The sequence below is a fragment of the Rhinolophus hipposideros genome (assembly GCF_964194185.1).
Source record: "Rhinolophus hipposideros genome assembly, chromosome: 7".
In the NCBI taxonomy this organism is placed as follows: domain Eukaryota; kingdom Metazoa; phylum Chordata; class Mammalia; order Chiroptera; family Rhinolophidae; genus Rhinolophus; species Rhinolophus hipposideros.
Genome location: NC_138053.1, coordinates 89,933,680 through 89,950,886, shown reverse-complemented (window position 1 = coordinate 89,950,886; position 17,207 = coordinate 89,933,680). Strand labels below are relative to the sequence as shown.

The following is a 17,207-nucleotide window of genomic DNA, read 5'->3' as shown; positions in this document are numbered from 1 at the left end:
TTCTCAGGGGAAAGCATAGATGGCTAATAGACTCCTGCAGAGATAACAGGAGACTTTGGTTACTTCGGAATAAAAACAACATTTTTAAAACATTCTACAGTCACGTCTCGACCATATTCTTGCAGAGTCCGGCTCCCAGCTGGCTCTCTGTTAACTGTTATTGAATAACCATGAGTGTTACCAACAGTGGGAATTTAATCTATGATACAAAAGCATTAACTCTTGTTTCAACAGCACTAATTTAAGCTGCAGAAATAGGTTGATGGTTTTGCCAAGACTATATCTTGTTCTTCCAAGTTCCCCTTTCAATGTGTACAAAGAGGACCTTCCATAAGTATAAGGGTACACAGTATGTTCAGTCCTGTAAAAGCAGGATTTTTCTAAAGCCCTTTAGCCCTGAATATATGAATACACACAAATATGCCATCATAATGTCAAATTTACCAATAATTTCATATCCTGAAATTATTCCTGAGTTAACTGCTCTGATTTTGCGAAGGGAGTCTGTGACTGAAAATGGTCCACAGCAAAGCATCCGAACAGCCCCTGAAGTAACTCCTGTAATTCAGGAGTCCCGGAGAGTAATAGCAATAGCAGGAAGGAGGTTCCAAAAAGAATATGAAAGGGAGCACTTCTCTGTAGCTAAGCGGGTCGTGAGATGCTGGAACTACTCAACCAAAGGGACTGGCAAACAATTCCTTCTCTAGGAATCTGAGTGCTAGACAGATTATCTTAATGATTTTGTTTCATTACCATCTTTTTTCAGAGGCTTGGATTACTGGTAGCTTTATCCTACTCTCTAATTCTGCATTCCTATGACTTGTGTCAGCCAATTAACTCCCTCTGCTTACCCTCCTTATTCACTTCAAAATGGGGGAGATGGGCAGGAAGAGAACCCCAGGCCAAGAGGTTACACGAGGTCCAGGCAGTGAGCTCGGGCAACAATAGTGACGCAGTATTGGGGTATCACCCCGGTCACAGCGGCCTCATCCACTTCTCACTGGCCTCCCTCTACTTCTCAAAATCACCTGCTGAGCAGAGAATTGCTTGTTTTCCATTCCAGAAATCAGTTATTAGTGCGAGAGGAAAACTCTCCAGGATTTTAGCTAACTACTCCCGACTATTGATTACATTATTGACCCCATATTCTAACCAGCAGGAGAAAATTCATTTATTACAAGCTGTGTATTCTTTCACTGTTGGTGGATTTTCATGCCTTGAACGCAGAACAAAGACAAACTTACAAGTTGATGTCTAACTTTCCACATGCCCCACACAAAGAGCATAAATTCCCCCAAACCAGGAACATGTCTCCCCTTCCATGAGGCAAGTAAAAATGGCTCAACTCACGCACCGACACATTTATTGAATATCTTGTATCTGAGCCAAACTGTGGGGAAAGGTGGCCTTTCCCAGTCCAGTTTAGTGAGGACCTAGATTGGGACAGTCCTGTTTTGCCCTCAAATTAGTTTCAGATCTACTTCTCAATTTAAAAATACAATTTCTTTTCCATTTCGAATTTCATTCAATTACTGAGTCTTCATTATCTATTCCAAGAATGGTACATCCATTAAAAGTCCTTCAAAGCAAGATGATTTCATTCCAACTTAGCTCCAGAGGGTGGGGGAAGACCTTAAATGTACAATTTATTCAAAAGTAATATCCATTTCTGACGAGGATGTTTAGCTTGACACACGCTGGAATTCAGACAGTTTTCTTTCCAAGACAGATGACTCCTGAGTCATGATTGAAAATATCACCACATGTTTTAATAAAGATAACACAACTGACCCCGCAAAACTGAGGCAAACATCAAGGAAAAGATCTTTTAGAAATGCGTTTTCAGTGGAAGTAATAATACTATTCAAAATCTAAAGCTTGCAGCTCAGGAGAACTGAATACTGAAAGCACTTCTTGTGCTTTAAATGGCATTAGATGGCTCTGAAATTATAGTTTAAAAATACTCTCTAAGAATACAAGCCAAATGACTCCAGGATTATAAGTTCTCTCTCCCAGTTGTTCAGGTATTAAAAACAAGCACAAGTAAGAATAGCCTTGAAAAAGACTAACAAACAGCATATGAGTAACACAATCTACCCAATAAAAGTACTACATCATTCGCCTTTCCCCCTTTTTACCAAATACCTCTAAATAATAATGTGGTCTCCCTCTCAACTGCCTCCTTCCTGCGTATTCCTTCCTCTTTCAAAAATAAACAGAACTGAAAAGGAAACGTGACTAAAACGACGCGTGAGGAGCACATGTTTGGGTCCTCCCTTCAGAAACATCACTCCTGCTGCTGGAGGTCCCGAGGCTGCCTAGAACGCAACTTCTCCCACTGGCATTCCAGCATCTGCCAGCTTACCTAATGCTATCTTCAATTTTCCAGTAGAGATTTATGGGCTATGAGCAAACCAATCCCCTGCCCAGGTCCCCCTCTGCCCCAGACATAATCCTGGCCCTAGTGACAGCCCAGACTCTTCCTGCAAGCTTTTCCCAGCAGCTGGACAGCTTGTGCAAGGCCCTGACTGCTGGTGAAACACAGTTCTCCCTTTCCACATACCGCGTCTGCTTCACCCACACCGTCACACTGTTCTATTCTGAAAACAAAACCAAACAAGAAACAAACAAACAAACAACTTCTCACTAGTCACAGTAGTCAAAAGGTGGGAACAATCTAAATCATCAGATGATGACTAAATAGGTAAAATGTGGTCTATCCAATAATGGAATATTATTCGGCCATGAAAAAGGAACAAAGTTCTGACTCATGCTACAACATGGATGAACCCTGGAAACATTATGCTCAGTGAAAGCAGCCAGGCACAATGAGGCCATACATTGTATGGTTCCATTGATAAGAAATACTCAGAGTAAGGCAAATCCACACAGACAGAAAGCAGATTCATGGTTGCCAGGAGCGAAGGCAGAGGGCAGGGAATCCTTAACGGTTATGGGTTTGTTTTTGGGGAGATGAAAATGTTCTGGAACTAGACGGTGTGAGGTTCGTACAACACTGTGAATGTACTAGTGGTACATTCATGGTAAATTTTATGTTACGTGTATTTTACCACAATCAAAAATTAGTAACAAAAAACAAGCTGCTGCTTTTCCTGGTCACTGTTTATTTTCTCTCCATTTGTTCACCATATTTTCTAATGTGTGGTTCATGCTACCAACCTCTATTTTCTTATCATTAAGCCCCTGACTTTGGTTTTTCACTCCAAAAGAACTCTCCTTCTCCATACACATAAACAAAAAGCATGGAGAACGATTTCTAACAGTCTCCACGAACATTCTGATACAATCCAGTGATCTTCCTCAGTGCTTGTAGAGCACATGTAACAGCCTTCTCCTTGAAACACTCTGCCCCTTCCAGGCTTCCATGCGTGGGGTCTTCACGGCATTTCTCGGCCATTCTGACCGCGCATTTCCCTTTTCCAGCTCTCCTTGCCCAGCAGGAACAGTCTCCCAGGCTGGGCTGGGTTCCTTGTCCCTTTCTACTGTCTCAACAACTTGATCCCTTGGGCTATCATCACTCTAACCCTCCTTGTTTGAGGATGCAGAGCTTCCATTAATTGAGCTCAAACTGTATTTCAACGGACAGAGATGTGACCGAGAAAACCTACCCTCCACATTTTCAAAGGAAGCTGGTTCTCTTCCATATTAAGGAACATTACATTCGTTTATCATCGCTGCAAATTACCCAATTTAGCGGCTTAAGACCACACAGATTTATCACCTTACAGTTCTGGTGATCAGAGCCCAGAATGGATCTGCTGGGCTGCATTCCTTCTAGAGGCTCTGGAGGGGAATCACGGCCTCTTCCACTTTCTAGGGGCTGCCTGCATTCCTTGACTCGTGGCACCACGCTCCATTGTCAAAGCCAAAGGCTCAGCATCTTATCTCCCCTGACCACCTGCTCCCTCTTATAAAGACCCTTATGATTACACTGGGCCACTTGGATAATCCAGGGTAATCTCACCATCTTATTGTCCTACCTTAATCACATCTGCAAAGTCCCTTTTACCATGGAAGGAACATAGTCACAGGTTCTGTATGTATAAATTGTGCTATGGCATGAGATGTGGACATCTTTGGGGGGGGGGCAGTTCAGGGGTATGGGATGGATGTGGAGGGGTTACTCAGTCTACCACAAACACTCCAAGGTCTCCAAGACAGGCTTCCGCAGCCGTTTCTTTTGCACACTTTCTAACAAGCAGGGACCTTTGCCCTCAATATTTCACAGGTCAATTCACACCTAGAGGTCAAGAATTCACCAAGAAGTCCTCTCTCCATGAAAGTGCAAACTAAGCAATTTTTTGAAATTCAAGATTCAAGAATACTGAGAGCTCAACACGTGTGTGTGCATGTGTGCGGCGGCGGGGGAAGAGGGACCCATATGTTCCCATTTATTTCCAACAGAGGAAAAAGTATTAAGTCAGGGACCAGTGAGGAAAGGAGAGACTCCTGAGAGCACATAATAAACAACATTCGAAATATTTCATAAGAGAGTGGCTAGAAATAAGGAGTAAAATGGTGACGCAAAGTGCCACTGAGTTCTTAGAGGCCTCAAAAATCATCAGCTTGTCCCTAAACTAAGAAGCACAGTCAACTGTCATTGACGTGTGAATTTCCTCCCCCCAGTCTGTCTTATTCTCCACTGATGCGTCCTTCTAGCCCTTCTCTTACTCCCTGTTCATTTTTTTCACTCCCCCTACCACCTTAAAATACATGTGTACCCATGCATATGTGTGCATGTATACAAACATTACCTTTTTCTTGTAACCTTTTCCTTGTATTTTCTTCTTGTAACTGGAGCCATACTAATGTTTTTGCCCTGATGAAATATGCAGGTCCTAACAACACTTTGGAGCCAGGAAGCGAGCTAGGTTTCAACAGTAGCTATCATTCTTCGCTTCTACAACATGCTGTGTCCCATCTCTCGTGTGCCCTCTAGTGGCGGCCAGCACAAGAACAGTGCAGGTCCTGCAAGGAAGTACTACTAAAATAGGTGTAGTACCAAGAATCGGTACAGATTTTACACAAGCTCTCAAATATACAGTATACAGGGCACTGTTCACTTTCTGTGTTAGGCATTTCTTTTTGTGATCGTTGGTACTGCCCTGTGGTAAACTCAAACTCACAGAAGCAACGATCTGTCTGGTAAAAAAAAGAAAAAAAAAAGTCCAGTGAAAATAGAACGTATAAATAAATTGTGCTATGGTCACATGATGAAATATTACACAGCAACAAAAAAACGCAGCGGAGCTATACACAGCAACATGGATTAATTTTTCCAAAAACTGTTTAGTGCTAACACACTAGTTCTAGAAGACTATACAAATATGGTACGACTTTTACAGACCTCGAAAACAAAAATTTTATGTAGGAATACATGTAATTTAAATATATGTATACTTATACATATATTTATATGTATATTTATACTCTATATTCACATATTTATATGTATACACACATTATATGTATATATTTTTAAAAGCAAAGGAACAAACAGCACAAAATTCAGGACTATGCTTGCCTTTGGTGTGGGGAGGGGACAGGGGAGTGTCAGCCCTGGTTGGCAGACAAGTTCCCGTGTGTTCGTTTTATTGTAATGTCTTACAACTTATGTGTACATTACATATATTCTTGAACATATCAAATATGATCACTAAAATATAACTAAAGAATATGTATAGGTAGGTAGGTCGATTGATAGATTGACACATTGATGGCTGATAGCTGAGAGATGGACAGACAGACAGATAGTCCAACAGAACCCAGGTATGTGTCTTTCAGAAGAGAACGCGATGTCTTCCCAGATCCATTCCTGTTTGGCCCAAAAACTAGTTTGGAGCATAAGGCTGTGGAGATCAGTCTTCCTCTGGACACAAAGAGTTTCCAAGTTTTCCTTAAAGAAAACATTCCTGGAGGATGGATACCTAAATCATGAGCATATGCACTTAGCCCCCTTCACCTTGTACCAGGAGACTTCACTGTGATTGTCGCTGAGCCTCCGATAGGAAGAATTAAAGGACTTTTATACCACCCCTCGCATACCACCTGACCTTGGAAATAATAACATCGCTTTATTACTTAACAATACATTGGTCATTTTTCTTCACCCAATCCTATGAGACTCAGTGCCAAGGAACACAGGGGCTGGTCAGGCTACAATGCCTCTGACTTATTTCTGAGGCTCCATCCATCCCCTCCTTTGAGCTCAGCTGCTTCTCTGGACTTCGGCCCTGACCTTTGTTTCAATGACTGGGCCGTGCCAGTCTCTCTCCTTGTAACCGGAACCCCATCGCTGGATGGCAGCTCTCTGGCACTTAGGTGAACCGAATACCTGGCATGGCACTGCTTGCACGTGCCACCTCCCACATCTCCAGTCTCTGGCCCAGCCCTGCCTGGTACAACACCCTCCTCCCACTTTTAGCGACCCTCTTATCTCTCCTCATGATAAAGGCGATGCATGTTCCTTACAGAGAAAGAATAAAGGGAAACAAAATCAAGAAAACAAAATCCACCTGTATTCCCTTCACACGGAGATATCTTATTTATATACCAACATGGAATTATAATATACTATGTATTATACCTCCCTGCACTTGCTGTAAATCTACAATTTTTTTTGTAATTAGCAATAAAGGGTAAACTTTCATATCCCTAAATATTCTTTTACAACATGATCTGAATTAGCTATATAATATCCTATTTATTCCAGTTACTATGCCTGCATTTAAAAAAAAAAAAAACCCTTAATGATATAAAAGAAAAATCAGTATCATACACAGCTTCTACCTCAGGGCCTTTGCACTTGCTATTCCACCTGCCTAGAAGCTCTTCTTCCAGACATGTTTCACTACCTCGCTCCTTCAAGTCTCTGCTCAAAAACCTTGTTCAGGAAAATCTTTCCTGGGCACTTTATTACACTTGACCCTCCCTGCCCTTCTTCACACTCTCTAATCCCCGCAATTGCTTTAGTTTCCCTGAAACAAGGTTCACCATCGAACATTATCTATTGTAGTACGTATTTATTTTCTGGCTCACTCACTAGAACATCAACTACATTCTACACGAGGAGACGGCTGTTTGTCTGTTTTTGCCTTTTTTCCTTCCACAAATGTCTAGAAGTTCTGGCAATAAAGACATTCAACAAATACTTGTTGAAAGGATCGATAAATGAATAAGCACATATATATAAGCTTACAAAAAACTGGAAGAAAATAAAAATTGAAAGTGAGTTTAATTTCTGGGTAATGGGGTTATAAGGGATTTGGGTTTTCATCTTTTAATAAGTTTCAGTTTCAGTTTTCCAAATTAGCATGTATTACTTTTTTAAAAACAAAGTTATATTTTAAACGTTATTAGGCAAATATGACTATAACAATGTTTGGGAAATATATATATATAACTATATATATGGGAACTATATAACTATATATATGTATATATATGTGTGTGTGTATATATATATATATATATATATATATATATATATATATATATGTAGAGAGAAAGAGAGAGACTTCCAACTACCTGTGAAGTCTAATGTATATTCAAATAATTGCAACATAAGCAGTTAAGAGAAATGTTAACTACTAGTCATTCTTCCTTCTCTGATAATTTAAATTTACTGATGCAAGAATGCTATTAGGAAACAATTAGTATAGTATAATTATTTTAGATATTTATAAAGGAACTACATTTTCAAATACTTAATAACTTAGACTCTAAATCTGCAAACATGGATTAAAATGGTCAGAGCTGGAATTGTCATTTGTTATCAAGTGTTGGTTGAGACCCAAAGGGCTGCCATGGGAAATGACAATGTGCACCTACTTTTACTTATGCAAAGATGTAGTTCTAAAATAATGGGGAAAATGGTTACTGAACTCATGTTAAATCAGATTACTATGGAATTACATTAAATGTTCATTTATTTAATGAAAGTGTTAATTTAATTTAATGAAAAGTATAATCAAGTGTAATAGAGTGCTTTTCACCTAAGGAGACCTAGGTACTAAGTCATTTATGGTTACCTGAGGGCTGCTGTCCCCGGGGAGCCGGACCCCTGGGATTTTGCCCATGTTTTGACTTGATAAATCTGCTTGAATGTAAGGAGCATGTGTTACTCATGAAAGGAATATGCAGCCAGAAACAGGTCTAACAATTCACAGCTCTTGTCAGTGAAGCCAGTGGGTGATGAAATGCACTTCCACTTTCATTTTATTTTTAATGCCTCAAGAAATTTATCAGTTACTGTCAGGAAGATCCACGTCAATCGCATGGATGGCTTGTCCCCTGAACGCAAAATCCAGGCATGTGCTTTAGTTTGACAGACACCTGAGAGAAAAGAATGGCCCTTACATGTCTAGCATAAGGCATTTTTAAAAACTCATAAACCATCTTTTCTATAGGTACACACCGATGGTGAAGAATAAAGCAGAATTCTCCACACCACTGTCCTCCAAAACAGCTTTAAAAACTGCTGATCGTCCTTTGTTCCATGCTTATCTGCAAATGGGGTAATTTTCAAAGTACCACTTTTAAAAAATGAACACAACAGAATAGAATCCAGATGAAGAACTTTGAGAAACTTTTAGACCCTTCTCAGTAGCTCTGGCTAAGAGCTATCTATCCGTCAATGAATGGATCCGCTCTTTCCTGAAAGAGGAAGAAAAGGGCTTTGACTTTCCATTGTGCAACACATACTACAGAATTGTGCTCATTTATTATTTTTTTAAAGGGAATAAAAGGCCTATTTGGATTTTTATTTTGGCAGGATAGAGACTTTAAAAGTGGTGCTTAGCTCCCAGGCTACCCCAGACTTCTGTTGCCAAAAACTTACCCAAGCACATAGATATGCTTATGCTACAATCCAGCATATTCTGAATTTAAGTGAATTTTTCTTTCCCTGAGGAAAATGATTTTTTTTCTCATTTAATGCAACCTAATGTATCCTTTACAGCAAAGTTTTCTTTTAAAACTCATGGAGATGTGTGGGTCCCTGTCTATAGTTCTGATTGCAATTAAACTGAAAAATACAGCTTCCAAATATTATGCCTTATTAGAAAGGTACAAAGCAGAAAGTTACAAAATACAGGTTATAAACACATTAAAAAACGCTAAAACTATAAAATCTAGTAGTTTCAATGCACGAGTCAGAATTACTGCTGTGCCAAAACAACAAAGAAAGAAACTCTTAAAACTACCATGTTAAAAAGAAACAGGCCCAAAATGGAGTCACTTGTGTTAAGCTCATGTCTCCGAATCAATATTTAGTACATGTCCTAACTGCAGTTTCAACCTTCCCCAGGAATGTAATCTTAACTGGTCAGTCTAGAATTTTCTGGTGACCACCAATGAGATCATCTGCCACATGGGCCCTTTCTTTCCATCCCCCAAAGGAAGATGAGGTAATCAGCTTTCCTTATTCCTTCGCCCTTCTGCCTATAAAAGCCTTCCAATTTGTACAGCTCCTTGGAGCGCCTTTCTATTTACTGGATGAGATACTGCCCAATTCACAAAATGGTCGATAAAGCCAATAAGATCTTTAAAATTTACCAGGTTGAATTTTTGTTATTCAACACATGTGCCTATTTAATGCTTTTTACCTGATAATTCACCCTGTCTATGCAATTTTGATGAGTAATGATGATTCATAAATACAGAATACACAGTTTACACACTAAAGCCTATTCCTCCGAGGAGACAGTTTAGCAAATGCTAGATGACTTTTCACTTTTAACAGAGACATAATATTGTGCTCAATGATTTAATTAGACATCTCTTACTTAAATGCCCCAACTCGCTCTGAGCATATGAGCTGGGGCAAGCTCAGAACTTGGGTTTTATAACCAAAGATTCTTGGCTCCTCTTCCAGGGGGTTGGGTTAGGGGGGAGAACCAGCTAGAATGCTTTGGTAGCTATGTGGAAACGGACAGGACAAAGGGCATTTCATCCCATGAAGTGGGGCCACACAACTGCTTCTCCTAAGAGCAGGTGAGAGAGAGTCTGGCTAATGGGAGCCATCCTGCAATGTGACCAAGCTAGAGGTAAAGAGCTCACAACTCCTGCTAATCCGTGCTAGCTCTACAAAGACTGACTGTGCTTGAGATAAGGTAACTAGATCTGATGCCCCTTATACCACTGAAAAGCCACCTCCACTTCCTGTGAAGGACACCATGCCCACTCCGGAGGCATGGGGCTTCCGGGGAAGTCTATTAGAAAGTCCCAGAGCCCACAGCCATAATATTCAAAATCATTACTTGCCATGAAAAATACCAGTATTTTCTGTAATTTGGCACTGAACAATGAAACAAGGTTTATGATGAGAACAGCTCCTTAATCTGGGTTATAATGTATAAAACTGTTGAAGAACTAGGTAAAAACTTTTTTTGAATTATTGATATGTATGTAAGTAAAGTCACACTTCTTTCTGATTTATACTTACTTAGTAAAACTTGGCCTAACTGAAAACAATTTTGTGTTTAAAATATATTGTGCACAATTTTTCCTTTGTTAACTAAGGATTTTATTCAGTCAGCTGCCACAGTCACATGCAGAAATAAAAAGCTTAATATTATACTATGTATAGATCAAGTTTCATTTCAATACTAGGAACGAGTAGTCATAAAAGACGTTGATTTGGTTAGGTGGACAGACGGCTCTGTATAAATCCTGTTCACAGATTGTAGAGTTAGTGCTTGTTGTTTATTAAAAAAAATGGATCAAGCATGAGCCCTTCTCGGAATTTCCTCACTGAGAATCACGTTTACACGGAATTAACTTTCCAGGTACAAAAATCAATATGTGAAAAACATCTGATTAAAATGATCCAATCTTTATTGTTGACGACAATATTGGAAATTAGATGCTGGCTCTACCGTTATGTACTATCATAAGGTTAACACATCCTTCACGTCACATAATTACCATTTTGTTGTTGTGGTACATTTCAAGTTTACTCCATTAGCAACTTTCAAGTATATAATACAGTGTTAAGTATAGTCCCACGCTGTATACATTAGGTCCCCAGAACTCATTCCCCTTATAACAAAGTTTGTAACCCTTTGACTAACATCTCCCCATTTCCCCACCCCGCAGCCCCTCACAACTACCAATCTACTCTGTTTTTGAGTTCAGCTTTTAGATTCCATATATAAGTGCGATCACACAGTATTTGGCTTTCTCTGTCTGACTTATTTCACATAGCACAATGCCCTCAAGGTCCATCCATGGCAGAATTTCCTGCTTTTTTTGTAAGGGCTGAATAAATATTTCGTTGTGAATAGATACCAATTTTATTTATCCATTTCATCTGCCAACAGACACTTAAGTTGTTTTCATGTTTTGGCTATTGTGAATAACGCTGCAATGAACATGGGGGTGCAGATATCTCGTGAAGATCCTGTTTTCATTTTCTTTGCATATATACCCAGAACTGGCATTGTAGGATCACAAGCTTTACAATGGCTTTATGAATAGAGAATGGTCTGTTATTTGCTTCCTTTCTAACAGTGAACGTATGATCCTTAAATGAACCAAGTAAAGTCCCACGAAAAGAAGGTCTGGCTCATTCTGCGACTGAAAAACTACTAGCCAATGCAGAGAGAGGAAAAACTAACTCTGGTTTGCTAAGCTGGGAACCCCAGCTGTGCAGGGCATGGTGGTGGTGGGTGCTGATTTCTAACACCTGCCAAGTGAAGCACGAGGCTTCTAAGCTCAGCACCTGAGACCGTGAAAGGGGAAAGATCCTGACCCACATGGCTCCCAGGAGCAAGACAGCATGTCTCTCTGCCTCCAAGGATCCTCTTATCCACCACTGTATTTTACGCTTAAAGTGGTTTTAAATTTTTTAATGTTAAAAACATAAGCACTATCCGTACTAGATGCCAAGAATCACTGCAAAAAACGTACCAAATCATCAAAAGAATTCAGGGGAAAAAAAACATTTTAATTTCACATATTCAGTGTGAGGCATAGAGAAAAGAATGACATTGCAAAATGGAAACTGCAGTGAAAAAATATTGGATAGTATCCCTTCTAGAGTGAATTAAATCACGTTGAAAGAGGCACTGGCCAAACAAGGACAAAAATGGATGACAGTATGAAAGAATACTGATGATTCTGACTCTGATCCCACCTTCTGATCACCAATTATAACTGTGGTACCGATTCCAATGTGTGAAGTTGTTCTTTCCCCCAGAACACCAAAGCGATTCTCGGACACCAACTGGATGTCCTACAATTCAACTCAATTCTGACTCTCTCTACCTGGAGACTGAGTCAGGTTCCCATAAGTCAAGAGCTCAGTTCTACAACCCTGCCCCCGTCCCTTCAGATGCCAATCACAAGTCCAGGTTATCACCTGTACTTCTGACCAACCAGCTATCGATTGTAGGTTCCCACGACCCCATCTCTCTGGGTTCGATTAATTTCCTAGAGCAGCTCACAGAACTCGGAGAAACATTTTACTTCCTGGATTACCTGTTTATTATAGAAGAATATGACTCAGAAACAGTCAGACGGAAGAGATACACAGAACAAGATTTTGGGAATACCTTGGGGAATACTCTCTCCAAACCTCCACATGTTCACCCACCCAGAAGCTTCCCAAACCCTGTCCTTTAGGGTGTTTTTTTTAATTTATTTATTGGGGTGACAATTGTTAATGAAATTACATAGATTTCAGGTGTACAATTCTGTATTACATCATCTATAAATCCCATTGTGTGTTTACCACCCAGAGTCAGTTCTCCGTCCATCACCATATATTTGATCCCCCTTACCCTCATCTCCCTCCCCCCACCCCCCTTACCCTCTGGTAACCACTAAACTATTGTCTGTGTCTATGAGTTTTTGTTTCTCATTTGTTTGTCTTGTTTTTGGTTTATATACCACATATCAGTGAAATCATAGGGTTCTCTGCTTTTTCTGTCTGACTTATTTCGCTTAGCATTATGCTGCTCAAACTCTTCCAAAAAATTGAAGAAGAGTGAGTACTCCCTAACTCATTTTATGAGGCCAACATTACCCTGATACCAAAACCTGGTAAGGACAACACAAAAAAAGAAAATTACAGACCTATATCTCTGATGAATACTGATGCAAAAATCCTAAACAAAATTTTAGCAAATCGAATACAACAATGCATTAAAAAGATTATTCATCACGACCAAGTGGGCTTCATACCCGGGGCACAAGGATGGTTCAACATCCGCAAATCCATCAATGTGATACAGCACATAAACAAAATAAAGGACAAAAATTATATGATTATATCAATTGATGCAGAAAAAGCATTTGACAAGATACAACATCCATGTATGATTAAAACACTCAATAAAATAGGTATAAAAGGAAAATACCTTAACATAATAAAGGCCATTTATGACAAGCCCTCAGCTAATCTCATAATTAATGGTGAAAAACTGAAGCCCTTTGCTCTACGTTCAGGAACACGACAGGGCTGTCCCCTATCACCTCTGCTTTTCAACATAGTGTTGGAAGTCCTTGCCAGAGCCATCAGGCAAGAGAAAGAAATAAAAGGCATCCAAATTGGGAATGAAGAAGTTAAAATATCACTCTTTGCAGATGACATGATGCTATATATAGAAAACCCTAAAGACTCCACCAAAAAGCTATTAGAAACAATCAATGAATACAGTAAAGTTGCTGGCTACAAAATCAACGTACAAAAGTCCATTGCATTCTTATATACTAACAATGAAATCTCAGAAAAAGAAATACAAAAAACAATTCCCTTTGCAATTGCAGTAAAAAGAATAAAATACCTAGGAATAAACTTAACCAAGGATGTGAAGGATTTATATGCTGAAAACTATAAGACATTTTTGAAAGAAATTGAAGATGACACAAAGAAATTCCGTGCTCATGGATTGGAAGAATCAACATAGTTAAAATGGCCATATTACCCAAAGCAATATACAGATTTAATGCAATCCCCATCAAAATCCCAATGGCATTTTTTAAAGAAATAGAACAAAAAATCATCAGATTTGTTTGGAACCACAAAAGACCCCGAATAGCCAAAGCAATCTTAAGAAAAAAGAACAATGCTGGAGGTACCACACTGCCTTTAGGGGTTTTAGGAGGCTTCATTTCACAGGCATGGTTTATTCAATCACTGGCCATTGGTGACTGATTCAATCTCCAGCCCCTCTCCCCTCCCAGAGGTCAGGGGATGGAACTGCAAGTTCTAGCCTCCTAATACATCGTTAGCTCCACTGGCAACCTGCCGCCCATCCTTGGTGCTTTCCAAAAGTCACCTCATTAACATAACATAAGACAGCTTTATCCCCTTCATCATATAGGAAAACCCAATGGTTTTAGGAGGTCTAAGCCAGAAACGGAGACGGAGACCAAATACATATTTCTTATCACAAATCACAAGATCACAAACACAAATCTCTCATATTACATCATAGACTTTTTAGGACTGGGTGGCATATTCAAAATGATTCTCTCTCTTACTTTCTCATTCAGCAGATGAGAAAATTTGAGGCCAAGAGAGAAATGAACTTGGCAAGACCACTAACTGGAGGGGTTGTTGAAATCAGGACAGAAGATTAGTTGCACCTGAATATACATGTAGGTGATTCTGAAGTGAATGAGACCTTTGCCAAAAAAGGTTATTTCCATTATCATGCCCTTCCCCAAGCACTAAAATGTTACAAATCTAAAAAAGAAAAAAAAAAAAAGAAGAAGAAGAAGAAAAAAAAAGAAAAGCCCTATTATAAGGAGCTTTCCTTGACCAAACTCAATATGAGCAAAGTGAGTTCCTTGGTCCTGCTGTGCTTGCTAATATTTTCTCTAAACGATTATCAAACACCCAAAACAGCTTCGATATTAAGTGTGAAATTCTCAAAAGCGAGCAGAAGGGTCATAAAATTACCCTTTACACCTGAAATAAGCATTACTTCCAAGAGCACAGCTTTTAAAGTTATACTATACAAAATACCAAGTTATGTTTTTCTCCCCATAGGATTTTAATGGCATTGTTTTATCCTACTTTTTGTGCATTCATTTCATGCTGTCCACGTTGATATAAATCGAGCACTCCAACCACCTCTCTTTAAGAATATTTTTAAGGCAGAACTAAAAAAAAAATAAGTACCTATAAAATTCATTTTACTAGGCTATTAATCCTTATGCTTTCCTCATTTCTCCACTTCTCATATGCAGTTGGCGAAGTGAATTATGTTCCCCTCATCAACTGCCCTTGCTCTTTTCTCTCCCACTTGCAAACAGCACTTTCCTTCAGGATGGGTGACGCCAAATGAAAAGGGAAACGACTTGTCTCTGGCTGGGCCAGGAGTCAAGAGGTCGGCCAACATTTGCTGCACCCGCACCCCCAAGAGCTTCGCACCTGCTCCTCCCACCCCAAAGACCTACAACTGACAGCATGTTAACCTCACGAATGTTCCAGCAGAATCCCACGCTTGTGTTGCCCTATTCTTCTCCCACTACAGCAGTGCGTTCCCACCCCAACATGAAGCCTGAGAGGAAATCCCCAATGAAAACGCCTCCTCCCTTCACTTCCGGTCCACACACTGGGTGTCACGATATATCAACATTGCTCAATATTATAGCAAGATATGAACTATTCCTTAGAACGAGGCTTATCTTGATTCTTGCCCTCAGTTCAATTGAATTTTCTTGTATTTTTCCTATTCTTGTACATTACTATAGGATTAAGGTCCCTGTCACTAAAATATTATTTCAGAGACCCATCTTGGCAGCTCAGTTACCTCCCTCCCCCCGGCCTTCCATGAGCCACAACACTGCGACGAAGGTCCCTACCTTTCACTGAGGCTCCTCCACAACTGTGCACCTGCAATAAGGAAAGTAACACGTGAAACTTAACCACGGCATTGTTCTGTGGAGGCATTTCTCAACTTAGAAATACTCCGACCTACTTAAAATGCAATGCTAAATCTTTAAACTCTAGAAACCATCCAATCACACAGCGTATACCTTCGATACCATAACTAACTCAGGCAACTAGTCCACAAATACTTATCGAGATCCTACTACATGCACAACACTCGACTAGGTACCATGGGGGATGGAACATTGTAGAACATATGGACCTGGCTTGGGGACTAGACTTCCCAGTGGGGCAGGCAAAACCTGCACGCAAGTAGACATGGACCAACGTAGGGGGTGCAGAAACTATGCACGCAGTACAAACCATGAGAGTGCACGGAAGGCACAAAATGTGGCTGCTCAAGAAGGCAACAAAAACAGGGGTGGCATGAAAGTGAGCTTTGACATGGTATTGACAAAACGGGACCGAAGGCATCTTATTTGAGAAAGAAGATTTTTACCTATGAGTATTTATTCTTTAGGTATTTAGAGCTTATATCTAGGCTCAAATGAAATCAACAGGAAAAAAAATATGTACATAGATCTCATTTGCTTTCTTTTTTTAAAAAAAATGGATGGAAATACTTATTTTTTTTCTGTTTTACATTTTTTTTATTGGGGAACAGTGTGTTTCTCCAGGGCCCATCAGCTCCAAGTCGTTGTCCTTCAATCTAGTTGTGGAGGGCACAGCTCAGCTCCAAGTCCAGTCGCCGTTTTCAATCTTTAGTTGCAGGGGGCACAGCCCACCATCCCATACGGGAATTGAACCGGCAACGCTGTTGTTCAGCGCTCGCACTCTAACTAACTGAGCCATCCAGTTGTTCGCTCTCTAACCAACTGAGCCATCCAGCCGCCCCTCATTTGTTTTAATTCTCCAGTAACTGTCTTCATTGGACTATGTCTTAATATTACACTCCCAGTTACCAGCTCTAACAAAGTCCAATGTAAGAAATGGCCATGAGGCAGTGTCTGCAATTTCCATCAAACAAATGCCACAGATGCTGTCTCTTTTGTTCTTCAGTGCCTCCTATCAAAGCTCTATGTCCTCAATTCTTCTTAAAACTTAGTTGCAGGAAAAAGTTTCTCAGAATTGCTCATATCCTTTCCTCGGATGATCAGAACTGTGTGGTTGGTGCTGTTTCCCCTTCTGCCTTGACTGCCAGTCAGCTCAGGATAAAGCTGGTGCGCAGTCACGGTCACCACGTCAGACTGACTCCTACTCTCCTGCTAGACCTCTCGTATGCAGCCTTAGTTTCTATATTCTGCCTCCATTTTGTAAGCTGTCTTCCACAGTCAGTTGGCAT

The 17,207-nt window shown here is 40.0% G+C and overlaps 1 protein-coding gene across 1 annotated transcript in view; it reads right to left on the bottom strand.

Moving 5' to 3' along the window:
- Nucleotides 1-17,207, bottom strand: part of RETREG1 (reticulophagy regulator 1) — a gene marked incomplete at its 5' end in the record, with an annotated part of 113,735 nt that overhangs the window by 57,734 nt on the left and 38,794 nt on the right. Inside the window, one exon of the mRNA XM_081053120.1 lies at nt 15,838-15,868. Within this exon, the coding sequence (XP_080909246.1) occupies nt 15,838-15,868 (31 nt within the window). The remainder of the gene's footprint in view (nt 1-15,837; nt 15,869-17,207) is intronic.